General features: G+C 44.1%; 2 protein-coding genes across 7 annotated transcripts; one reads left to right on the forward strand and one right to left on the reverse strand.

Moving 5' to 3' along the window:
* Positions 1-1,286: 1,286 nt before the first annotated feature.
* On the reverse strand, positions 1,287-14,330 carry ZNF605 (zinc finger protein 605). 3 transcript variants are annotated; one of them, XM_079762653.1, is made up of 6 exons: positions 14,192-14,330; positions 13,099-13,212; positions 11,042-11,212; positions 6,608-6,728; positions 6,268-6,360; positions 1,287-1,848 (listed from the first exon to the last, which is right to left on the reverse strand). In XM_079762653.1, exons 3-6 carry the CDS (start codon positions 11,054-11,056, stop codon positions 1,778-1,780), a joined length of 300 nt encoding a protein of 99 aa, XP_079618779.1. In that variant the 5' UTR covers positions 11,057-11,212; positions 13,099-13,212; positions 14,192-14,330; the 3' UTR covers positions 1,287-1,777. The 3 variants fall into 3 exon arrangements, with proteins under 3 accessions (XP_079618779.1, XP_079618778.1, XP_079618777.1); XM_079762652.1 differs by lacking the exon at positions 1,287-1,848 and adding an exon at positions 2,261-5,182; XM_079762651.1 differs by lacking the exon at positions 1,287-1,848 and adding an exon at positions 2,261-5,314.
* A 35-nt stretch (positions 14,331-14,365) lies between these two features.
* Positions 14,366-24,536, forward strand: LOC307094107 (uncharacterized protein). 4 transcript variants are annotated; one of them, XM_079762657.1, is made up of 5 exons: positions 14,366-14,488; positions 18,538-18,646; positions 18,987-19,113; positions 19,356-19,451; positions 21,564-24,536. In XM_079762657.1, the coding sequence occupies exons 3-5, from the start codon at positions 19,014-19,016 to the stop codon at positions 22,913-22,915; spliced, it is 1,548 nt and encodes a 515-aa protein (XP_079618783.1). In that variant the 5' UTR covers positions 14,366-14,488; positions 18,538-18,646; positions 18,987-19,013; the 3' UTR covers positions 22,916-24,536. The 4 variants fall into 4 exon arrangements, with proteins under 4 accessions (XP_079618783.1, XP_079618780.1, XP_079618781.1 ...); XM_079762654.1 differs by lacking the exons at positions 14,366-14,488; positions 18,538-18,646 and adding an exon at positions 15,934-16,933; XM_079762655.1 differs by lacking the exons at positions 14,366-14,488; positions 18,538-18,646 and adding an exon at positions 15,934-16,933 and having other exon boundaries at positions 21,567-24,536.
* Positions 24,537-25,398: the final 862 nt, after the last annotated feature.

Consider the following 25,398-nt stretch of genomic DNA (forward strand, 5'->3'; position numbering starts at 1 on the left):
AGGGCATATATGGGAGTGGGGGGGGGGGCAATGGTAAGATATGTACACATATAATACCTTAATAGAAAACAGCTACTAGAATAAATACCTTCCCTAGTCAGTGGACAATCCTGAAAAATGGACAAATGGATCATACCTCAGATGACATCACCAGGACCTGGGGATCATGGCCCAGCCCTCCTCACAGCACGGATGGATCGGACACCGTAGGACCACTGCAGTCCCACTTCAGTTTTATCGGGAAATGGGAGCCCTGAAAAGCTTACTGTATCAAAAACTACACAGTAGTAGGATAGCTAGGAATGCACAGGAGGTATACCTCTTGTGCTCCTGACGTTTTCAAACCCTCAGCCATTGCTGACTTTAGTCAGTGAATTAACGTAAATGTAGGGATTTTGAGCTACCTGGGCTGTTTTAAACAGGGATGAACACAGAATAATTAATAGTATCGTTAAGTGTCTATCTTCATTTCTAGGGAGATGGAGGGGTTCCAAGCCAACTCTGCCACCTGGGAGCTGAGTGACCTTGGTATATCAAAATACCTTGTAGTTAGTGATGAGCTAAACACACAAAAAAGCACGAAGCACAGAGCTCACGTAGCACAAGCACCCCTCCCTTCCCAGAGGTGCCACTGCATATCGAATGGCAGAGTTAGTGATTTCTCATTCCTTCCATGGGAAATCCTCAACAATGCAAAAGCGTGCAATTGAACACCCTCACTCAGGCACTAATCAAAGCAGGGGCCTAGCTGTGCTTACGGTAGTGGGCTGGGAGGCAGTAAGATAGGAAAGGAAGCCAAGGATACTGGTGTGTCCCTTGGGCAGAGCACTGGATACGCCGATATGGAATCAGGCCTGGCATTGCCACTATGTGATCTTTGGCAAGACATTGCCAATCTGTGTAACAAGGATTTGGTTTGGTGACATCGTTGGCATTTCCAACTTTCAACTGTTCACAGTCCTACCAGACCCTCTTCTTCAGAAGCACAGGGTAGATGTGGGTAAACCTTAACACACTGTGTCTCATCTCTACTTTATTTGGAAACTATGTTCTTGGTATGGCTAAGCTATGAGTTTTTTACTCTGTTAAGCCTCAGAGGATTAGGGGGACCCCCCCCCCCCCGCCGCCCCAACGTTTAGTTTGCAAAAAAGCAGCCTTTTTCCCTCTGTGCAGACGTCAGACCCCAACCAGGTGAGCAAAGGACTAGGTGGCTCATTAACTCAACACAGCCAACAACAACTGAATTGAGATGTGCTTTTCACTTGATGTTTTAGGTGTAGCTGATCATAATGTTTTGGGAACTGGTGGGGGTTCAGATAAGGTTTGGGAAATTGAGCTGGAATGGAAGGCAGAGTTTATTGTTCCTATTGATCGCACTGGTATCGACTTATCAAACAGTGTACTCAGTAAACATATGGGCACAGAGGTTTTCTTTTCAAATACAGCACCGAGACAAGTGTCAGCAACAGGTCTGAGCCGGTGTAGCCCCGCCCCCCAGGTGCGCTGTCAGTGGGAGCAAACAGCAGCAGCTAGCAGAGATTGTGCCTCGGTGGGAACAGCAGCCTGACCTTTGTTTTAGCTGTTTACCCCATTCTCATACGGAGAGCACGGCAGGTCCCAGATCTCAGACACCGCTTGACACAGTCTGCTTCGTACAAACACAGTGCACAAGAGGATAAATGTATGGAACTCGCTCATGCCCAAACATGGCCTTTCCCTCCGCTCTTTGGCAAGTAAGGGGGCAGAGAGAATCCTGATGGTGGAAACCACTTTATTATCATACATAGGTCACACAGCACTGCGACAGAGAAACCATCACCGGAACGTCACCATGCATATTCTGTGCAGCTGCAACAAACACAACTGTCCTGAGCCTGGAGGAAACGGGTTTCTGACTCAGATGATGCCGTCTGTCCAACTATTTTTAAAGGTTCATACTTAACGCACGACTGTGATCATACACTTTACTTCTAAGTAGATCACAACGCAAAACACATTGTCGTTGCTTTGCTGTAAGCAGGGCTATTATCATTTTTTAAATGAGAAAAGTATCTTTTATATTTACCTATATATTTGCCATTTCTAGAACTCCTCCTTTCATCCTGGAGATCCACATTCCCACGTACTCTTATTTTCCTGCTGCCCCCAAATAACTTTAATGTTTCCCGAAGGCAGGTGTACTGGTGATGAATTCTCTTTTTGCTTTCATTTTTGAAAGATGCTTTTAATAGGTAAACTCTAGGTTGCAGGATTTTTATCCCCTCTCAGTAATTTACAAATGGTTCCCCACTGTCTTTAGTTGGAAGTGTGCTGTCATTCTTTGTCTTTTTTTCTTCACTTGCTTTACTGTTGGTCTCACTGGTTTTCATCAAGGTGACATGATGTCCATTGGCATGATTTTCTTTGTTTCTTCTGTTTTGTGTTCTTTGAGCTTCTTGAATATGTGGAGTTATACTTTTCAGCATATGTGGAAAATTTTCAGCCATTACTTATTCAAATACTCTCTTTTGCCTCTTCTCTCTTTCCTTCTGAAACTCCAATTATATGTATTTCATACCACTGTAATGGACCCCCCATTCCCTTCTCTCTGTCTTTTTTCTCTGTGTGCATCATTTGGGTAGTTTTTATTCTTACTATTCAAGTTCATTATTTTCTTCTTCTATGTCTAATCTGTTCTTAATTCCACCCATATATATATATATTTAAGAAATTCTCACCCTGCGAAGCACCATCCGGCTTTTAAAAATATATCTTCCACTTCAAGTTTCATCAAATTCGTGTTTTCCTCTGCTTTATAATAGCTATATAAACATCCATGTCTACTGATTCTAACCACAGTCTTTTCTATGTCTCTACTGATTATTTTTCTACTGGTTACAAGTCACAGTTTCCTGCCTTTCTGCATGCCAGACATTGTGGGTCCAAAGTAGCTTTTAATCTAGGTTAATTACCACCACTACTAAGGCAACAGTCTTCCAAGAATTCAACCTGAAGCCCATGTGTTAAAAGTTGTTTCCACTCTGGCCGGTGGGAACTGTTGTCAGCCCTGCACTGAGTTCTACTTCATTACTGAATTATTTCATTAGTATGATGCTTATAAAATTCTTCAAACTATTAGGACTACTTCTGCCTATGAAATCTCTAATACTCAGTATTTCCCTTATGTACACATTCTCTAGTACGTATGTTACCCTGAATGAAATATTCCTCTCACTCGTTATGACCTATTTAGGACTTCTAAATATTTAACAAGCTTTCACTTTTGACCAAAAGTTTCTGTTATTGATAGATGAGATATCAATGTGTAGTAAGTTGTGTATTCTGGGAGAAGACTTTCTTACATTGTCTACTTTTTAAAAAATCTCTTTCTGAATTCTTCTTCGTGACACATGCCTTCACAATAAAAATTTTTTTCCAACAGTCACTGCAATGACAGGGTTTCTTTCCTGTGTGTATCCTCAGAAGTATTAAGAGGCGTGACACCTGCTAGCAGCCTTTACACACTCACTGCTCTCACGTGGTTTCTATATTACATGATTCCTCTGATGGATCATGAGCTGTGACTTCCTCTTGAAGGTAGTCTCACATTCGTTGCACCCATAGTATTTATCACCTGTGTGAATTCTCTGATGCCTCATAAGGTGTGACTTTCTAGTGAAAGACTTTCCACATTCACCACATTTATAGGGCCTCTCTCCTGTATGAATTCTCTGATGTATAATTAGCTGTGCCTTCTCAAAGAAAGCTTTTGCACAATCACTGCATACATAAGTTTTCTCTCCTGTATGATTTCTCTGATGTTTAATGAGTTGTACTTTCTGAACAAAGGCTTTCCCACATTCATTGCATGCATAGGGTTTCTCCCCTGTATGGATTCTTTGATGCCGAAGAAGCTGTGGCTTCCAGGCAAAGGCTTTCCTACATTCACTACATTCAAAGGGCTTTTCCCCAGTATGGGTTCTCTGATGATGAATGAGACTTGATTTCTCACTGAAGGTTTTCCCACATTCACTGCATTCATAGGGTTTCTCGCCTGTATGAGTTCTCTGATGGGATATCAGGCTTGACTTTTGGGTGAAGGCTTTCCCACATTCACTGCATTCAAAAGGTTTCTCTCCAGTGTGAGTTCGCTGATGTGTAAGAAGCTGTGACTTCCCGAAGAAGGTTTTACCACATTCAACACATCCATAGGGTTTCTCTCCTAAATGAAGCTTTTGATGTCTTATTAACTCTGACTTCTTAAAGAAGGCTTCTCCACAGTCGCTACACTGACAGTTCTTCTCTCCTGTGTGAGTTATTTGATGTCTGATAAGCTGTGGTTTTCTGATGAAGGCTTCACCACATTCACTGCATTCATAGGGCTTCTCTCCTGTGTGAATCCTCTGATGCCTGATAAGGAGTGAGTTCCTGCTGAATGCTTTTTTACACTCACCACATGCATAAGGTTTCTTCCCTGTGTGAGTCCTTTGATGAGTAATGAGCTGTGACTTCCAAAAGAAGGCTTTGCCACAGTCGCTACATTTATAGGGTTTCTCTCCCGTATGTGTTCTCTGATGTGTAATGAGCTTTAATTTCTGGGAGAAAGATTTTCCGCAGTCACTACAGCCGTAGGGTTTCTCTATTGTATGGGTTACTTGATGTCTTTTAAGCTGTGACTTCCTGCTGAAGGCTTTTCCACACTCGCTGCATCCATAGGGCTTCTCTCCTGTATGAGTTCTTTGATGTAAAATGAGCAGTGACTTCCTACTGAAAGCTTTTGGACATTCACCACATCCATATGGTTTTTCTCCTGAATGAGTCCTTTGATGAATAGTGAGCAGTGATTTTTGTGAGAAGGCTTTCCCACATTCACTGCATCCATAGGGCTTCTCTCCCGTGTGAGTTCTTTGATGTATAATAAGCTGTGACTTCTTGTTAAAAACTTTACCACATTCCATGCATAAATAGACTCCTCTGTGTGTTGTCTGGTTTGTAATGAACCATGACTCTTGGTTGCAGGCCTTTCTACATTTATTGCAGTCACAGTATTTTATTCCACCAAAGGTTCTGTCAGTTTTGATATAGAATAACAATTTCTTATTAAGCTCAAGTTTCTTTCTTCCACAGTTATTTTTTTGAATAAGAAAATCAAAAGGATGATTCAAACTTTTTTCACTTGTGCCACATTTATGGAGTCTCATTCCTAAATGAACAAAGTTAATGTTTGAATGAAATATTTTCCCCAAAACATATTGATGGCCTTTCTCCATATTTTTAAGCTTGTCTTGATTATTGTGGTGCCACATTTTGAGATTATTATCTAACCAGAGTTCTTCTAAAAATGAAAAAGTGAACCATACTGTGTAAATCCCCCAATGATTATGTTTATTAATTAAAACTTCTGAAATGGTGCCTAGGATCCCAGTCAAAAAAAAAAAAATGTCCCAAATACATTGTCTACTTATTAGGCATTAAAATTTTTAACAAAAATGAAAACAGACTTTAAAAACTACCTTTATATAAACACAAACTTTTAAATAAGAAAAGATGACATATACTCAAGGAACAGTGATCATGAGATAAAAAAGACAAGCAACTTCTAATCAAATACTGGAGTGGTTAAAAAAATTTTTTTTGTTTTGTTAATCCTTACCTGAGGATATTTTCCCCATTTTATTTTTAGAGATAGTGAAAGGGAGGGAATGAGGGGGTGGGGGTCAAAAGGGAGAGAGAGAGAGAGATAGAAAGAGAGAGATATTGATGTGGTTGCCTCCCACACACCCCGTGACTAGGGTCCGGGATCAAACCTGCAACCCAAGTACATGCCCTTTACCAGGAATTGGAACCTGCAACCCTTCCGTGCGAGAAAAGAAAAATAATAAAGGAAGCTCAAATGTAATCAATGTCACCTAAAATGAGGAAAACCTACAAATTCCTAAAGAGGAAGAGAGAAACCTGCCTCTGGTGCAGGAGAGAAGGAAATGGAGAACGAGGAGGCTGGAAGAGCCTTATCCATGGAAGCAAGGGCCGAAATGACTGGCTACGAATGTGGGTAAGATAGGTGTATTTTATCATCAACTCCACCCAAAGAGGACACATCCTGACGTGGAGACCAGAATCTAGGGCACGTTCAAAGTCATGCAGAACTATGTCAACAGTTTTGAGTCAACTCTAAAGACCTAAGGACTTTAAACAGTTTTAATACATAACATTTCAAGAGTAGCAAACTTTCTTCAAAAACCTGAGATGTAACCTTCACCATATGCCATACACTGGATTATCTCTCACCTGAGAAGTTGTGATTTAGAATTTCTTCATTTATTTTCCAGGGCTCTTCTTGCTCCAGCTTCAAAACTGCATCAGGTTTGATAATTTCATGACCTATTAGTTGGAAACACAGAGGACTTGGACACAGTTGTTTGAGCTAAGGGACTCTTAAATGTGAAGAATATTTTACTACAAAGGCTACAAAAAAAAAAAAAAAAAAAAAGCAAGTGAATAAAAATATTCCAGTTGGGTATAGAAATCAAAGAATCATTGACGTCTGGAACTTAAACCCAAAATCAGTAAAATGTTAGAGGCCTCACCGTTATTGGGCACACACTGTATTACGTAAGAATGTTCTTACCCAAGAACACTAGATTGCTGTAGTTCTCCAACATCACGTCTCTATACAAGTTCTTTTGGATATGATTTAGTAGCTGCCACTCCTCCAACGTGAAATCCACAGCCACATCCTCAAATGATATCTAGAAAAGCATAATGCCTGTTAAAGCTGAAGTGATTCTCATATAGAATGCAGGCTTCTCTATAGAGGTAGGCAGCCTCTCAGTGGGCCCCACTGACCTCTAACTCCTAGTATTCATGCATCTGGGTAGTCCTCTCCTCTTGAACACGGGCTGGGCTTACTGACGCACTGCCACTGAATAGAACAGGGCAGAAGTGACAGAATGTCACCTCCAAGATCAGCTTATAAAAGAATGCACTTCCATCTTGGAAACCCTCTCTGGCTCTCTTGGGCAGAATGCAGCTGCCATGCTGAGAGGCATTCCTGTGCAGAAGCCCATGAGGCTGAGGCCTGCTCATACCCACGTGAGTGAGTGTGAAAGGGGATCATCCCCCTATTGCACCTGCAGAGGACCACAGCCCTTCTCAACATCTTGATTACAGAACCCAATGGGTCAGCAGCTGGTAGATTCCTAACCCACAGAAACTGTGAGTTAAAATTTTGTGTTTTCAGCCAATAAGGTTTGGGGGTAATTTGTTACACAGCAATGGTCAACTAATATAATATCCTAATCTTGCATTATACCCTGAGAGAGAGGTAAAAATGTTATTAAAATATCTATCATTATGAACGCATTCATCTATCCACTGAATAAGAAACTGAAATAGGTTGTCTTTAAATAAGTGCTATGTCTCTCAAAGAAGGTGCCACTGGTACTTGGAAACAATTCTTAGCTGAGTGCAAATGCCCCACACAGTGGGAGCCCTTCAGCAAGCCTGGCCGCTATCTGCTAAATGACAGTAGCATTTCTCAGTCACTCAAACACAAACCCCATCTGCGTATCTGAAATACTCTCCTTCCCCTGGGGTGATTCTGCTCCCAAGTAGGAACATCTAGCTAGCTCTTTAGATATCGTCTAGAACACAGATATTGAGCACTTAAGGTTCCCAGAACTGTAACAGGTGTCAGAAATATAAAGATGAGTAAGAAAAAAAAATATTCTCAGATATTTTGTCTTTTTGGGTCACAGGTAGTAAGGTGTTACAGAGGCCATGAAACAAGGATATACAGGGCATTCGGACAAAAGGCCAAGGAACTAGTGCAGCAAAAAGGAATTGGAAAAAGAAAATGGTGCAGGACTCACATGACCTGATTTTAAGACTTCCTCTTAAAGCCACAGTAGCTAGAACAAGGTAGTACTGTGAAAGAGTACATGCGTGGATGAATGGAACAGAATAGAGAGCCGTGAGATGGACACCGACAAATATGCTCAATTGATTTTTTTGTTGGATATTTAGTTTATTTCTGGGTTTGTTTGTTTTTTGCTATTAATAATGCTGGGATGATCATCCTTGTACTTAACTTGTGGAGCATACACCTAATTATTTTCAATAGATTTTTGGAAAAGGTCCTAAAGCATTTCCACAGAGAAAGAAGTCTTTTCAATAAACGGAGCTAGAACAACTGTATACCTGTAAGCAAAAGAATAAACCTCAACACATACCTCATGCTGTATTTAAAAATTAACTCAACATGGATCACAGACCTAAAGGTAAAACCTAAAACCATAAAGCTTCTAGGGATAACACAGGAGAAAACGTGTGTGACTTGTGTTTGGCAATGAGTTTTTATGTACACACCAAACACACAATCAATTTAAGAAAAAACTTACTAAATTGTTGTTGTTTTTCAAAATTTAACTTACTTTTTCTCTGTGAAAGACTGGTAAAAAAAAGAAAAAGAAAGACGCAGCAAAAAACAAGGAGAAAATATTTGCAAATCACTTATCTGAGAAAGCATCTGCCTCCTGCATGGCCCCCACTAGGGACTGAGCCCGAAACCTGGGAATCAAACCATGACCTCCTCACCCAGCTGGCGTGGCTCAATGGTTTGAGTGTCGACCTATGAACTAGACCAGTGGTGGGCAAACTCAGTCAACAGAGCCAAATATCAACAGTACAATGATTGAAATTTCTTTTGAGAGCCAAATTTTTTAAACTTAAAACTTCTTCTAACGCTACTTCTTCAAAATAGACTCGCCCAGGCCGTGGTATTTTGTGGAAGAGCCACACTCAAGGGGCCAAAGAGCCGCATGTGGCTCGTGAGCCGCAGTTTGCCGACCGCTGAACTAGGAGGTCACGGTTCTGACTCAGTACCCAGTACTGTCTTACTCCCAGCCCTTTCACTTCCCTCTCCTCCTGACCCCAGACCACAAAACTGCTGGAGCTTGTTCCAGGCTCCGGGAGAAGAGGGACAACCCCAGGTTTGTGCTGACCCACCTGAACCTCCACCTGTGTGATTAGGAATGGATGGGGGGCAGGTGTCTTCTCGGTGATTCTGGCTGCACCATCGCAGTACAAGACTAGAAGCTCAGTTACTTTCATTTTGGCCGTTACTTTATTTTTATTCATTTATTTGTTGGTTTGTTTATCCTCACCGAGGATAGTTAGAAATACCGATGAGAGAGAAACATTGATCAGCCGCCTCCTGCACACCCCCCACTGGGGATGTGCCCGCAACCAAGGTACATGCCCTTGACCGGAATCAAACCTGGGACCCTTCAGTCCACAGGCCAGCGTTCTATCCACTGAGCCAAACTGGTTAGGGCTCTTTTATTGATTTTTAGAGAGAGTGAAAGGGAGGGGGAGAGACGAGAGAGAGAGAGAGAGAGAGAGAGAGAGAGAGAGAAACATCGATGTAAAACACATTGATTGGTTACCTTCCGCACACATCCCAACCAGGGCTGGGGATCAAGCCTGCAACCAAAGTACATGCCCTTGACCAGAATCTAATCCGAGGGCTGATGCTCTAACCACTGAGTAATACAGGCTAAGGCTTGGCAGTTGCTTTAACTGGCTACTCTGATGCCTGGCAGATGGGCTCCCTCAGCTCAGCTGAGCTCCTGACATAACTACATCAAGAAAGGGGAGCCTGACTGGTGTGGCTCAGATGTGGAGAGTCAACCTATGAACCAGGAGGTCACAGTTCTATTCCCAGCCGGGGCACATGCCAGGGTTGTGGGCTTGATCCCCAGGAGGGGCGTGCAGGAGGAGTCAATCAGTGATTCTCTCTCATGATGTTTCTCTCTCTCTCTCCCTCTCCCTTCCTCTCTGAAATCAATAAAAATGTATTAAAAAAAAAAAGAAAGGAGAAAAGTCAGTGTAACTGTACATTAGTTTAAACAACAGAATTTTTAAAAAGAAAGGAATGAAAGGAGGGAAAGAGAAAGAGGGAAGTTAGCTCAGTGGGTAGGAGTGGCTTTGAAAGGCGAAGGGGTCATGACAGTCTGCTTCTTGAGTCAAGAAACTGAGGAAACAGGGCTGAAGGCAGTCACCCTCGTGCCCAGCTTTCGCCAACAGAAGCAAAAGCGTTTCCAATGAGCGATTATTGTGGGGCCACCTGAAGGTTTTCTAATGAATGACCACTTCTGGCCGTGGTTCAGGTTCTTTGCTAAACGTAGAAGACAGGCAGCCTGTCCTCCAGGCCCACTGCTGCCGTCCTCTAAATACCTGTGTTCTGCACCTTCGCTCGCAACTAGGGACTCATATCAGCGACATAAACAGCTGTCGACGCATTTCCTCCACATGTAATCCTCAGGGAACGCTTGCTCCTACCCAGTAAGTGCTTTGCCTTTTGTAACTGTTCCTGCTGCCCTGTCTGCCCGGCTTCTGGGAACGGCTGAGGAAAGCTTGCAGCTCATCTCTAACCGTGAGGGACCTATTTCTTGTACATCTGTGTTCCAACTTGAAGACTTTTGTATGATTCTACACCCACTTGTGCTTCTTTGACATCTGTGTGGTATGTGGGCTCCCACCCGCCGTGGAAATGCAACGAGGGCCGTTTGTAAGTGCATTGTAGGACCCTGGGAGAGCCTGGCCAGCTCCGCAGTCAAGGAACGACCAGAAAGAAGCTTCTCGGACGTGAGCCTGGATTTCAACAGCTGGCGTTTTGATCTCACACCGCTTGCATGCGAGCACGCAAGCACGTCCATCCTGCCTGCAGGACTTGTTACCCTGTTTGCTTTGTTTTCTGTACCGTGCAGAACCCTGTACTGAAAAAGCCTGTGCTGAGAGACTTCACCGGGGCGCTCATACGTCCTAATAAACCCATGTCTTTCACAGCCAGTCCTCTGGGTTATTTCTTTGGAACCAGCAAGCAATACACCAAGGCCTTCTTGAACCTCAGCTCTTTGCATAACAACATCCTTCCCAAGTTTATACTGTTTACTGTGGTTAGGGTCTAAATGTATGTATACCTGTCCTATTGCTTGTAAAGATTCCTCTAAGTCCATCACAGCCACAGAAAACACTTCTGGAGAATAAACACATAACTCACCTGTGACATGATCATTTTCTGCTGCTTTGGGGAATTCTGCTGTTCTGGGCCTTCTCTCTGTCCTAACGCTCTGAAAACGGCCTCTGGTCAAGAGCTGAAAACGGCACCTCCAGTCCCGAGGCCTCTCCTTCCTTACCTCACCCGAGTCATCTTGTTCTTGAGAGCCATGGCCTGGAGATGCAGTGGGAATTTTATTTTAAATGGTGTAATTAATTTGGGAACTTGAATCTCGGTTCTCTCTCACTGGGATCTCAGACAAGTGTTTGCTGCACTCGAATCAGAAGCAGGACGGAATGTGAGCCACTGGCAGGTCTCAGCTGAGCCTGGCCCTGCCCTTTGCAGCCCTGGCTCCCACCTGGAAATGCCAGATGGAAGCCACTCGTCTGGTTCAACCATACACACCTGGACACCCCCCCTTCCCCTTCCCCATCACACACACACACACACACACACACACACACACACACACACACACCAGAACTCTCTGCAGAGACCTCAGCAAAGCCTGAACATACAATCTTGGCTCCTCCTTCTGCAGCAACATTTCCTGGGGGCACTTAAATTACTTGCATAGGTGCTACAGTGTAAAATGCAACTCAACTCATTTCTGGGCAGGTTGGTAAACAGAACTGGCTTTTAGATCAAGATGGTGAAGTAGCCTGGGGTGCTGGCTCTCTACTCCAAATTCAGCCATGGAGCAAGAGGAATGCATAGATCAGAGGAACCAACAGAAACAGCAACAGGAAGAGAGACCACGGGGGAGACAGGCGGAGGGATAGCACACAGCATGTGTGACCACCTAGAGCAGAAGGCAGCAAGAGGCCGAAGTAAACCTGTAATGCTGCTTCTTTCTGGGCGCACCCTGGGGCAGATACGGCCCACCTGTCCCCTCAGGAACCAGCAGGAACAGCCCGACAGGTTTCTAGGGATCATTGAGGCAGATCAAACTCCAGGTGAACAAAAAACCATGCAAATGGCCAGGGCTGCTCAGCTGCCCTTGGGGGTTTACTCATCTCTGACCTCCTCTCAGTTCTCCAGGGTTTCTTTCTAAGGGCCCCTGACCCTGACCCGAGGAGCTGCTTGGAGAGTTGATGGGACTCAGATGTCCAGTGGTTCTACAGGGTCCCTCCCCTCTCTTCAAAGGCCTGGCCTCAGCCCTCCCCTGCTGCAAATTACCAGAGCTTGTATGGAGAGTAGCTAACACCTCTAGGGGAATATGGGCTTAAACATCTGTAAGAGCAAATTTAAGTTAAAAATGAAAAACTAATTCTCCCGCATGTAAAAAAGGGAGACTTCCCAACCCCTCTTCAGAGAGCATTTGCTTTAGAAAACCTGTCATTGTAGATTCTTTCTCTGCCCCTGTGAGATGTATGTTAATCTTTCTAAAGCTAAATAAGCTTTGCCCAGTTTGACAGCCCAAGAATGTGTTTCTTAAGGACCTGGAAGGCCATCTCTTTGAAACCCTCCAGGCAGGGTGGCCATCTCCCAGTCTCTGGGAGGGCAGGAGCCTAAATGGCGGACTTCCACACCTGGCTCCAAGGGGAATGTCATAAAGATATGAAAAGGTTAGTTTTTTCTTTGGATAAAGGCAGTTAGCTACCAATGATGGCCACTCCAGTCGCCAGGTAAATCTAGGATGGACTGTGTGTGACAAATGATCATCTTTTTCTAGAGAACGTGTGTGTGTGTGTGTGTGTGTGTGTGTGTGTGTGTGTGATGGGTTGTACAAAAAAGGGTGAGCTCTCTCCCCTTCTCTACCATCTCTTCAGCAGACTGCTTGCAATGCTCATTGCATTCTGGTTTAACTGTTGTTCAATAATAAAACTTTTCTTTCTCTTCTACTTTTTTGGGGACTTTTCTGGGTTGGCAGGTGATGATTTTAATTATTTCCCTAACATGCCAACCAGATAACTGGATGCAACCACTATTTTTAACACTTTTGAAAGATCACAAACTACATAACACATATCACCTTAGAGGGAATTATTGGGACAAACCAAGACTTAAAACAAGCATGATAAACAAAAATATACATTTTGATGCATCAAAACACTTACACTGTGACTTTCTTCACTGTCTGGACCAAGTCACTTCCATCCAGCCAGATCTGGGATCAGAGAAGGACTGCATGGCACCGGGGGCACAGGGCTATGTCCTTCCTAAGAATACACCTGGAGGGAAATGTCCAGTAAATTCAGGGCCTGGTAAACGCGGATACAGGGGGGACAATTTCCACCTTTCCTAGCAAACCTGCCACAGGCAGACTGAAAACAGTGGGCAGGCCAGTGGGCCTCTTTCCAGCAAATAAAGGGAGCAAGGAGACTGTTACACCTGCAGAAGCCCAGGGAAGCTGGACTCTTTTAAAAAAAAAAAATATTGACTTTTTACAGAGAGGAAGAGAGAGGGATAGAGAGTTGGAAACATCAGTGAGAGAGAAACATCGATCAGCTGCCTCCTGCACACCTCCTACTGGGAATGTGCCTGCAACCAAGGTACATGCCCTTGACCGGAATCGAACCTGGGACCTTTCAGTCCGCAGGCAGACGCTCTATCCACTGAGCCACACCAGTTAGGGTGGAAGCTGGGCTCTTCAGTCCAGTGTGAAGGGTGTGGGGCTGGAAGGCGGGTCTCTCCTGGACAAATGTCCTGGGAGAGCTGACGGCAACATGCAAAAGCACCTCTTCCCAAGATGCCCAGGGAGACCCTCCAAGCTGCTGAGTACAGAGAGGGCTGCTCAGTACAGGGGCTCAGTACAGGGAGGGCCCCTCCCCCCCCCCTCCCTCACCCCCTGCTGCCTCGGAGCCCCGACAACTGCCACCCCGTCTACGGACTCCCAGAGCCGCTCCCAGAGATTCACCCCAGAGGCACCGTCAGCCAGTTAATTCCCTGCGGTGGCCTCACAACCACGCACCCCGGCCAAGCTCAAGTTACTGACATTCACGGATTTAATCCTCAAATGTCCCCGGTTAACCACTCCCCGGTCTCCTCCCAGTCCCTTACCACCCGCCGCCGCAGGCGGGCCCCCGTGGAGCCCCACGTCTCCGGCCGGCCGCACACTCTCGCCGCCCCGAACCCACTCCTACAGACCCGGTCCCCTAACGCGCCGCACCCCGCTCCCTCCCTCCCCGCAGCCCCGCGGTCCCCACCCACCTGGATGGGAACCGCCGCGCCGCAGGGCCGTTCTCCGGGCCTGCCCAGCCCCGGCTCCGGGGCCGTTCGTGCGCGGGCCAGGGTCGCCGAGGGACGGGGCGGTCACGGAGGCCGCCCCAGGCCACAACCTCCCGGTCCCGTCGCCGCCTCACAAAGCCTCGCCCCTTGAGGCCTCAGCACCCCACTGACACCACCCGAAGGCGGAAGTGTCTGCGCAGAACTACATTTCCCGGAATTCCGCTCGCTTCAGAACTACACTTCCCAGAGGGCTCTGCGACCTGCTTGCAGGATTGACAGGTTCGGGGTTTAAAGCCCCTTGGTAGCTGCCAGGGTGCGTGATTCAGAGATGGGTGGAGCCGGTGCTGCGGATTGAAACGTGTGAGCGGCCCTAGTCAGTCTGGTTCAGTTGGTTGAGCGTTCGCCCGAGAACTCATTCCCGGTCCAGGTTGTGGGTTCGGCCGGTAGTCGGAGTGCGTAGGGGAGGTAACGGGAGGCAACCGATGGATCTTTCTGTCCCTCTCTATTCCTTACCCTCTCTGTAAAAGAAAAAAAAATTAAGTTAAAAATAACCATACTGTCTGGTCAGTGTGGCTCAGTGGTTAAGCGTCAACCTATGAAGCAGGAGGTCACTGTTGGATCCCCCGTGAGGGCACAAGCCCAGGTTCCAGGCTCTATCCCCAGTGTTAGGTGTGCTGGAGGCAGCCAACCAATGATTCTTTCTCATCATTGGCGTTTCTATCTCTCCCTCTCCCTTCCTCTCTGAAATCAATAAAAAGATATTTAAAATATATATATATTTAATATATATATATATTAAAAAATAAAAAAATATTTTTAAAAAGTGTATGAGCCAACACAGATGTGTCCCCAGAAGAGAATTTACCTAATCCAACAGTACTAATAAAAGGAATGAAAATAAATAAAATGAGAAATTTAGGGAAAAATTAAATGCAATTATGGAAAGAGAAAACAATGATTATAAAAGCAGGAATTAAGGAATTAAAATAGGAAAAGCTTACCTTGATAAATTCAGCTTTTAAAAATAAAATTTAAAATACTATAAATTTTTATCCCAAAAAGGGAGAATGAGACATTATGCTAAGTGAAATGAGTCAGGCAGAGAAAGACAAATAGTGTATGCTCTCATATATGCATTTTCATTTTAATTCAATTCAAAGTATTTTCTAATTTCCCTTGTGATTTCTTCTTTGAGTTTAGGGGCTTACTTAAAAGTGTGTTTTTTAATTTCCAAAAATCTGGAAACTTACTCCATTTTTTCTGGGGTTGGTTTCTTATGTCACTGTTGTAAGAAAAGGTATGATTTCAATCCTTTTAAATTTACTGTGGTCCACCATAGAATTTATCCTGGAGAATGTTCCATGTATACATAAAAATTATGCATTTTTAAGTCTTTTAGTAGTGTTCTCTGTCAATTGCTTTGAGTGGATTTATACTATTATTTGAATCTTTTCTGTTCTTGCTAATTTTGCTTAGTTGTCTGCTTTTATTTTTAAATTTCCTTTGCTTTGGCTTACTCTGTTGTTCTTTAATGACTTTTTGAGAATTAAATACATTTAATTTGGTTTTTTTTTTACTGTTATAATTCCTCAGCATTATGAAATTTTTCAACACTGCTTTAAGTTTCTCCCATAAATTTTTACATAGTGTTGTTTACATTTTGTCTGCATTTCCATTCACTGTTTGTTGAGTAGATAGCTTTTTAAAAAATATTTTCGGACAGAAAGGCCTGTTAAAATTATGCTATTATAGTTACATTGCATGGTTACGAGAGTGGGTCGCTTGATCTGTGTCGGACCGAGAGAAGTATGTTAATGTCTCCTATTATGGGGGCACTTCTATTTATTTCTCTCTTCGCCTACTGTACTTCCCCCTTTATGAGGTTGGTAACTGTATTACTTGGTGCACTGATAATCAAACTGTTTTAAAAACCCTGGGAACTGCAGCTTGCAGCCTCACAGTGCCCCTCTCTGCTATGCCTTGGGGTCTACCTCTATCTTGTTTTGACATCAAGACCTGAGCACGCCTGCGGCTCTAGCGATGCCAGCCTTCTCCCGGGGCTGCGTGGGCTGTGCGGAAGCTGGGACGTAAGGGTGCCCTGGACTGACGGGCCCGGACTCTCGCGGAGGCCCGCCCGTGGTCTGCCTTTCCCGTCAGGTTCCAAATCTCTGTCCCTTCCTGCCTCCTGGTAGCCGGTCCAGTTAGTTGGACGCTCCGCAGAGGATTCTGGGAGATGTAGTTTTCATCCCGGCCTGTCCCGCCCGGCTCTTGGACGCATGACGTACTTCCGCGTGCGCCGCCCCGCGGCCGTGATCGGTACGCGCCTGCGGTGCTGTTTCTGGCTTGTTGTCAGTGTGCACCAGCGGGCGGGGGGCGTTGTGAGTGTCCGTGGCCGCGGATTCGGCCATTGCTGACCCGGCTCTTGTCCAGCGGAGCCCTCCACGGTCGGTCCCATCGTGGACGGATCCAGCCCGGCCTCGGTCCTCACGCATGAGGGCCGCGGGACGGTACGAACTCCTCTCTCCGGTTCCTCTATCCAGGCTCGGAGGTCGCCTCCCCGGGAGGGACTCAGCCCCGAAACCTCGCTCTGTGGGGGCGCGAGGTCCCTCCTCGGGGGGGCGCGGGTGGAAGCAGCAGCGAGACCTTCACGGTTCGGTGCTCTCCCCCGCAGCCTGCACGGAACCGCACGGGATGGCCACCCAGATCCGGGCAGCTGCGTGTTGGGTAAGTAGGGACTTTCTCCTTTTCAGAGCTGACGGCGCTGGGCGCGGACACGGTCATCCCTGCACGGTCACATCCAGGGCCTGGACTCCCGGGCTGCCCCGGCTCTGGGTCTCCGGAAACAATGTCTTCTGGCATTTTGTGTCCGGGGCCCTCTCCTTCAGCGGTTACACTTGATTGCCAGTTGCGGACCCTGAACTCCGAGGGAAATGAGGGTCCCTGGGGCCGGGGCTGGCGGTGCAAAGATCAGTTATGCAGGGTTCTTGTTTTATTTTTTTTCATTTTTTTTCAGGGTTCTTGTTTTAGAGGAGCTGTGGTCTGGCGCGGGGCGGGGAGGGTCATCAAGTGAACCTTGGGCATAGAGGCAGGTTCATGGGTAGGGAGAGGAGTTTGGGGTGCCTAGCAGAACGAAGCAGGTTTGGAGGAAGGGAGGGGGAGTGGACCACCTGGACTGACGGAGTGAGCAAGAGGGGCGACTCCAGCCCTTGCTGAACTGACATAGAGCCAGGAAATGGTGCTTACAAACTCGCCTAACCCCACAGACAAGAACCAGGCAAGGACAGCACCGAGGTGTGTTCCAGCCGGGGAGCCCTGTGAGAAGACGCATCCAGGCACCGGTGTGGTTTTGTGGTATTTAATATGCACGGCCTGTCGTTCGGTCTGTAGCTCAGTGGGAATTCTCAACTGGAAATAAACGGATGAAAGGCACCTATGATCGCGGTAGCTCAGGATATGACTGAACAGGGCCCTGGAAAGGATCCGGCAGAGGACTCAGAGCAGTGACAGGGACAGGATGGCTATGAAGGACTGGAGTGAGCGCAACAGACATGAAAGCTTGGAGAATGTGTTTGTTTTTCTCTCCCTGTAATTCGAGAAAAGAGTACTTAATACAATGGACTGCCCTATAATTTTTTTTTGGATAATCTTCCTTGTCTCAGTTTACTATGTGTGTATGTATAGGATTCCTTTTACTTTCCTAGGAATATTGACCAGAGTTCATAATAAATGAGATTAGATTACAGTTTGTGCTGTTCTTGCCTGGCATTGTCTGTGGGATTATGCACATTCGTATGATGCTCTGTACCCATCACTTCCTGGCTCTGCATCATGTCAGATGTGATGGGAATTTGCTGTTTCTTGGATCAGGGATAGGCCTGACTTGTAAATATAGTGTGAGACCATTACCTTTTCGAGTTGCTATACCTTTGGTACTATTTCAGTGTGTTGTATGATCATTGACTAGTTGGTCTGGCTTTCCTAATTATTTCTGGGCCAATTTTGGTTAGTTTTATTTTCCTGGAAACTTTTCCATTCCTTCTAAGTTTTCAAATTCATCGGAATAAATTTGTAAATACAGTCAGTTCTGCCATCATGTTAGCTTTATTTTTTTATTTAATTTTTTAAATTGGAGATATAGATAGACAGATAGATAGATAGATAGATAGATAGATATAGATATACATACATGGATCGGCTGCCTCCTGCACGGAAACCCTGACTGGGAATCAAACTGGTCACCTTTTGGTCACAGGATGACGCTCAATCAACTCAGCAACACTGGCTAGGGCTCATGTTTGATTTTAAAATGTGAATTTGTTTCAACATAGTTGATATCTTAGCGAACAATGGGAGCTTTCTGATTTTAGACAACTTCTTTCCACCACTTTACGATAAGCTGCAGCCCCTCTGACGCCCGGACGTCAGGTCTTTTTCAAGGTAAAGTGCCATATTTATTGTAGCATTTATGTACTTAACTATGAAATGTGTGTAAAAGTGCTACTCCTACGTCACCTAGGGCCGTGGTCGGCAAACTGCGGCTCGCGAGCCACATGCAGCTCTTTGGCCCCTTGAGTGTGGCTCTTCCATAAAATACCACAGCCTGGGCGAGTCTATTTTGAAGAAGTGGCGTTAGAAGAAGTTTAAATTTAAAAAATTTGGCTCTCAAAAGAAATTTCAATCGTTGTCCTGTTGATATTTGGCTCTGTTGACTAATGAGTTTGCCGACCACTGACCTAGGGTAACTGCATCAGATTGAATGGGGTATGTGTTATTACAGGAATTATTGTCATTCAAGGATATATCTATGGACTTCACCCGGGAAGAATGGCAATTACTGGATTCTGCGCAGAAGTACCTGTACAGGGATGTGATACTGGAAAACTATCGCAACCTGGTGTCTGTAGGTGAGTACAGCTTCTCTGTTAACGCAGACTCTGGGTCATAAGTTGCCATCCCTTTTCTTTTGTTGATTTACCCTGGGGCCTCTGAAGAACCTGATGATTATGGCCATGAACTTTAGAGGTCACGTGTTCATCCCTGTTTGGCTATCACCTCCCAAGTACACATGAGCAGTGTCACGTTGTGGCTCCTGATGTCTCGACCCCTAGCAGTTTAGCTCACATCCTTTGTGATTTTCCATTAACAGGGTATCATGGTACCAAACCTGATCTAATCTTCAAGTTGGAGCAAGGAGAAGAGCCCTGGATAAGAAATGCCAAATTTTCTCATCAGAGCTGCCCAGGTGGGTGAGTGGGAACCAGGAAGACAGGAGGTGTGGGAGTACACGGGGTGCCACTCAGGCAGCACTGGGTGCAGACACTTTTGTTTAAAGTCCCTGAACCATGGGGCAGCGGGGTCGGGGGGATCCTGCTAGCTCCTCAGGTGAGAAAATGGTTGCCATTCTGCCCATGTTGGGGCTTTAGACCCCTGGCTCTGTGAGGAAGGCGTGCCCTCCTTTTGTACACTCTGTTCAAATACCGTTTTCTGTGTTCGTTTTCTTCCTTCTGGCACCTTCTTTCTCGGCCTTCCTTCTCATGGTCATGGACCGTCTCAGGCTTCCAGGCCTCTCACTTGGTGTCACTCATGCCTCCACTTCCCTGACATCTCTTTTCTCCTTTGTGGTCACAGTTGAATCCCTTAGACTCTCCCCACAGTCTTTTACTTCCTTCTCTTGCCTTTACTGTCTTCGGAGATTTTTTTTGCCTTCTTCTCTCTTTTCACTGATCACTTTGAAATTATAACTGTTTGTTTCTTAGGCACTTTTTTTCTTTTCTTTTTAAATTCTCACTCAGCCCTAGCTGGTTTAGCTCAATGGATAGAGTGTCAGCCTGAGGACTGAAAGGTCCCAGGTTCGATTCCGGCCAAGGGCACAGTCCTGGGTTGCAGGCTCGATCCCCAGTAGGGGGCGTGCAAGAGGCAGCCAATCAATGATTCTCATCATTGATGTTTCCATCTCTCTCTCTCCCTCTCCCTTCCTCTCTAAAATCAATAAAATATATATAAATTCTCACTCAAGGACATACTTAGAGTAAGGGAGAGAAAGAGAGAGAGAGAAACATCAATGTGAGAGAAAAACATCGATCAATTGCCTTCCACACATACCCTGACTGGGAACTGAACCAGCAACCTTTCTGTGCACATGATGACACTCAACCAACTGAGCCACTCCGGCTTGGCAGGCACTTTTCTTATAATTCTGAAGCCTAACCTGGTCTCCACTGTATTTTTAAGTGATTTTATCACCATAATAATAATTCCATGGCCCCTTTTTCCTTTTGAGTTATTCAAAGGGGTTTATTTCCCAAATTTGGCTGTTTACTGCTATAACTATTGAAAGGCTCTTCCATTCTGAAATTTTAAGCTTTTTTCTCTTTCAGTGTTATAACATCAAAATTGATATTTTCATCCTCTTTTTCTTCTGTAGTCTAGTCCCAGGTCTGACATGCTTGCAAGAGAGTTCCCCTGTACTTTCCACTCTTCATTCTCAGTGTCAGAAGTGGGAAGTAATTTCTTCTGAAATCACTGTTCTCCCTCAGTTTTCTTGTTGTTATGATTATTGTTCTTGCACTTCTAGTCTTATATCCTTGCTCTGGGGCTCACCTTGGGCACCCTGGTCTCCTTTGCTAATCTAGGTACTGCTTTTATTTCTGTTGGCATTTAATCCTTAGAGGAATGGAGTGGGAGAGAGAGATAGAAACATTGGTGATGAGAAAGAATCATTGATCAGCTACCTTCTGCCTGATCGGGGATCGAGCTTGCAACCTGGGCATATACCCTGACCGGGAATCCAACTGTGACCAACTGGTTCAAATGTCGACGCTCAACCACTGAGCCTCCTCGGCTGCCTAGATCTATATTCTCTCATACTTGGATAACTCAACATCTTAGATGTATTTGAGAACTCGAATATTCCCCTTAGCTGTTGCTGCTAGATTTATTTTCATAAGCATCCTATCACTAGTCTGAGAATATAAACAAGTATCTTAAAACTCTGGTTCAATCAAAGTAAACAATAAGAATTTATAGTCTCAAATGACAAATTGTCTGCCATAGGGCAATAGCTCCACAGTGGCTTAATTTAAAAGCTTGATGATGTCAGGGATCAGTGTTCCAACTATCTCCCCTTTGTCACTGCTAATTTGCTACCCATTTCCACAATGGGGTTTGGTTTGGTTTGATTCAGTTCCCTTCACCCCCATGCTTAGATCTCTGGTTCGAGTGCATTTGGCCAATATTTCTTTGAACCAGTGTCAGAGGCCTGTTACCCAGAGGAAAAGACTCACTACATGGAAGTTCTAAAACTTACATTCTATATTTAGTTCATGTTATGATTTAAAAATATTTTTCTTTCTAGAAGATTGGAAGGAGTGGTACCAGAAGAATCAAGATGAGCTTCAAAGTCTTGAGAGAAACTATGCTTGTAACACATTTGGAAAACTTCATCTGAGCAAAACCCAGGCTTCTTCAAGACAAAGACTCCATAAGTGTAACACACTTGGAAAAAGTTTGACACAAAATTCAGGTTTAACCAGAAGCTATCTAAGAAAGAGTCCTGATAAGTTTCATGGATATGAACAATCATATTTTCTTAAGCATCAAAGAGCTCACAGTACAGAAAAAAACTGTGTATGTGGTGAATGTGGGAAAGCTTTTCGTTGTAAATCACAGCTCATTGTTCATCTCAGAATTCACACAGGGGAGAGACCTTACGAATGCACTAAGTGTGAAAGAGCCTTCAGTGCCAAGTCAAACCTTAATGCTCATCAGAGAGTTCATACAGGAGAAAAACCCTACTCATGTAGTGAATGTGGTAAAGTCTTCTCTTTCAGGTCACAGCTCATCGTCCATCAGGAAATTCACACAGGAGGGAAACCATATGGTTGCAGTGAATGTGGAAAAGCCTATAGCTGGAAGTCACAGCTTATTTTACACCAGAGAAGTCATACAGGAGTGAAACCCTATGAATGCAGTGAATGTGGGAAAGCCTTTAGTTTGAAGTCACCATTTGTTGTACACCAGAGAACTCACACAGGAGTGAAACCCCATAAATGCAACGAATGTGGGAAAGCCTTTAGGAGTAAGTCATACCTCCTCGTTCACATCAGAATGCATACAGGAGAGAAACCTTATCAATGCAGTGATTGTGGGAAAGCCTTCAATATGAAGACACAGCTCATTGTCCATCAGGGAGTTCACACAGGAAATAATCCTTATCAATGCAGTGAGTGTGGGAAGGCCTTCGGGAGGAAGGAACAGCTCACTGCACATCTGAGAGCTCACGCAGGAGAGAAGCCCTATGGATGCAGTGAGTGTGGGAAGGCTTTCAGCAGCAAGTCGTACCTCGTCATACACAGGAGAACACACACAGGAGAGAGGCCCTATGAATGTAGTTTCTGTGAGAGAGCCTTTTGTGGGAAGTCACAGCTAATTATACATCAAAGAACTCACTCAACAGAGAAGCCCTACGAATGCAGTGAATGTGAGAAAGCCTATCCTAGGAAGGCATCACTCCAGATACACCAGAAAACTCATTCAGGAGAGAAACCTTTCAAATGCAGTGAGTGTGGGAAAGCCTTCACTCAGAAGTCATCTCTCAGTGAACATCAACGAGTTCACACAGGAGAGAAACCATGGAAATGTTCTGAATGCGGGAAATCCTTCTGTTGGAATTCAGGGCTCCGTATACATAGAAAAACTCACAAGTGAAATTAGAATGAAGTAGAGGTTAGAAATATTCTAATAAAACTTGGTCCTTTGGAGACTTCAGATGATAATATAGACAGGATATATAAGCAGGCAGTCCCAAAAATTCACTCATATCAAATAAGTCATATAGGAGAGAAAACAGTCATATTTGTAATGACTGCAAAAGATTTTAGAAATAAGTCATATACAAACTTGATAGATGAGAATAACTGAAGAAATTGAGCAGGAACTATATCAAATGTGCTGGCATCATTATGAAGATGTAATTTTGAGAATTCATATTGAGAACATTTAATAAATTTATTAAACTGGGAAAGCATTTTCTCATAGAAAATGTGTTAAATGGAGAGTCACATTCTAAATTAGAAGCTATGTTTTAGAGTGAAGAAAATAATTATAAATGGTAGACTTACATGGTGGAGTATAAAAGTTTTTATTTTAATATGTAAATAAAATGTCAAGATAAGGGACATATTCTGTAGGTTAAGGAATATTTAAGGTGACTTTCATGAACAGCACTGAATAGCGTTTTTAAAACTATTTTTATTGACTTTTAGAAAGAGGAAAGGAGAGAGAAAGACTGATCAGCTGCCTCCTGCATGTTCCTTAGCAGGGATTGAGCCCACAACCCAGGCATGTGCCAGCAACCTTTCAGTGCACAAGACAACGCCCAACCAACAGCCATGCTGGCAGGGCCTCAACAGCACTTTTTAAAATTTTGTTTTTATTTTTCAATGTAACTTGTTACACTCAGTAGTTTGTGGAATAACATCCCCCAGTATTCTTCCTGTTAAATGATAACTATCAGTATTGTCTCTCTTTCTTAGGAATATAGCTAATATAATGTGGCTTTTAATAAATGAAAAGGTATGGTTCTCACTCCAAATGAGTTCACTTGTTTCAGGAGTCTACGTAAGTGGGTCTGGCAATGATTACAGGGCTGCTGAAGAGAATTCATTGTAATGAACATTGAGTATAGTTTAGCAGTTCAGTGTCCATTCCCCTTGATTGATAAGAGCACTCTAGTTTTCTCTGCAGAAGTACCTCTGTGTGTGCATCCTGTGGTGTCTTTTCCACTAGCGACAGGGAGGCATTATTCCCATTGTTGGGTAATAGTAGCTTCTTTTCCAGGATTTTTAATTTAATTCAATCTCACATGAACCATAAAGGAGATGTGGGAACTCCTATGTTCTTCTCCCAGATTCTATTCAAATAATAGATTCCTGCTGTACTGATATCCTAGACCCGTGGTCGGCAAACTGTGGCTCGCGAGCCACATGCGGTTCTTTGGCCCCTAGAGTGTGGCTCTTCCACAAAATACCATGGCCTGGGCGAGTCTATTTTAAAGAAGTGGCGTTAGAAGAAGTTTAAGTTTAAAAAATTTGGCTCTCAAAAGAAATTTCAATCGTTGTACTGTTGATATTTGGCTCTGTTGACTGATGAGTTTGCCGACCACTGTCTTAGACTAACTCTGAATACTGTCCCTTTTTGAACCTGGTTTTCTGGTGTTATGGGTGCTTCTTCGTATCTTTTTAATAAAAAATATATTTTTCAGTTAAAGTTAAGGAGAATGAGTTTATCTTTCTTATAACTGCAGGGATTTAATTGATAAATTGTTGCTCCAGAGTAGTGTATATGTAACAAAATGTTAGAGAAAATTTTTATCCCATAATATGAAATGGTGGTATTGTTTGTGTACACCAAAAAGTTTGTGGCCCCTGATATGATTCTGGGACCTCTGAGGAGCTATTTCCATAGAAGAACTTTAAATGTATGAGGAAATATGGGACAGGAGGTGAGATGGACACGTCTGGTCATATCAGCTCTTAAATTCAACAGTGACAGACTTGAAGCCCTGAAATTTCACCTCAAAGCAACTCTTGTGACATTAATGAAATAATTGCTTACTCATAGCTGTAGGGTTCAGATAGTGGAAGGCAAATATATGTATATTTGGCTTGCTGAATTTAAAAACTCATCAATTTCAAATGCTCATTAACCCCTTATGTAAACATGCATTGGTCTAGAAAAAGTCTGATAATTCGAGTAGAGATATCTTAGGAATCAGAACAGCCTAGCAAGCTCTGATAATTTGCACTGTATGCTCTTCATTCAGGGACAAAGACTACATATTGGCAAACTACAGCCCACTGGCTAGCTGCAGTTTGCTGCTAATAGCAAGAGTACAGAGATACATTGAATAATGGATTGGTACGCAGGAAGGAATTATAAAGATTCCATGAGAAAGCATACTGTGGAGAGAACACCTAGGATGTGGCTGGACAACAACTGTTTGTTAAAGATGTTAGGTGTGTGACTTGTAAATCCAATTAGTTATCTCAGCAGAAATACTACCAACTTGGACCGAAGGGGACAGAGATGGGTTGAAATGAAGGAATGCTGTGGGACTTCTGAAATTCTACAGGCAGGAAACAAGCTGATAGAGCTATCTAGCTGTAAACATGAGTTAATCTTAAAAAGGG

Source organism: Cnephaeus nilssonii (genome assembly GCF_951640355.1).
Source record: "Cnephaeus nilssonii genome assembly, chromosome: 22".
In the NCBI taxonomy this organism is placed as follows: Eukaryota; Metazoa; Chordata; class Mammalia; order Chiroptera; family Vespertilionidae; genus Cnephaeus; species Cnephaeus nilssonii.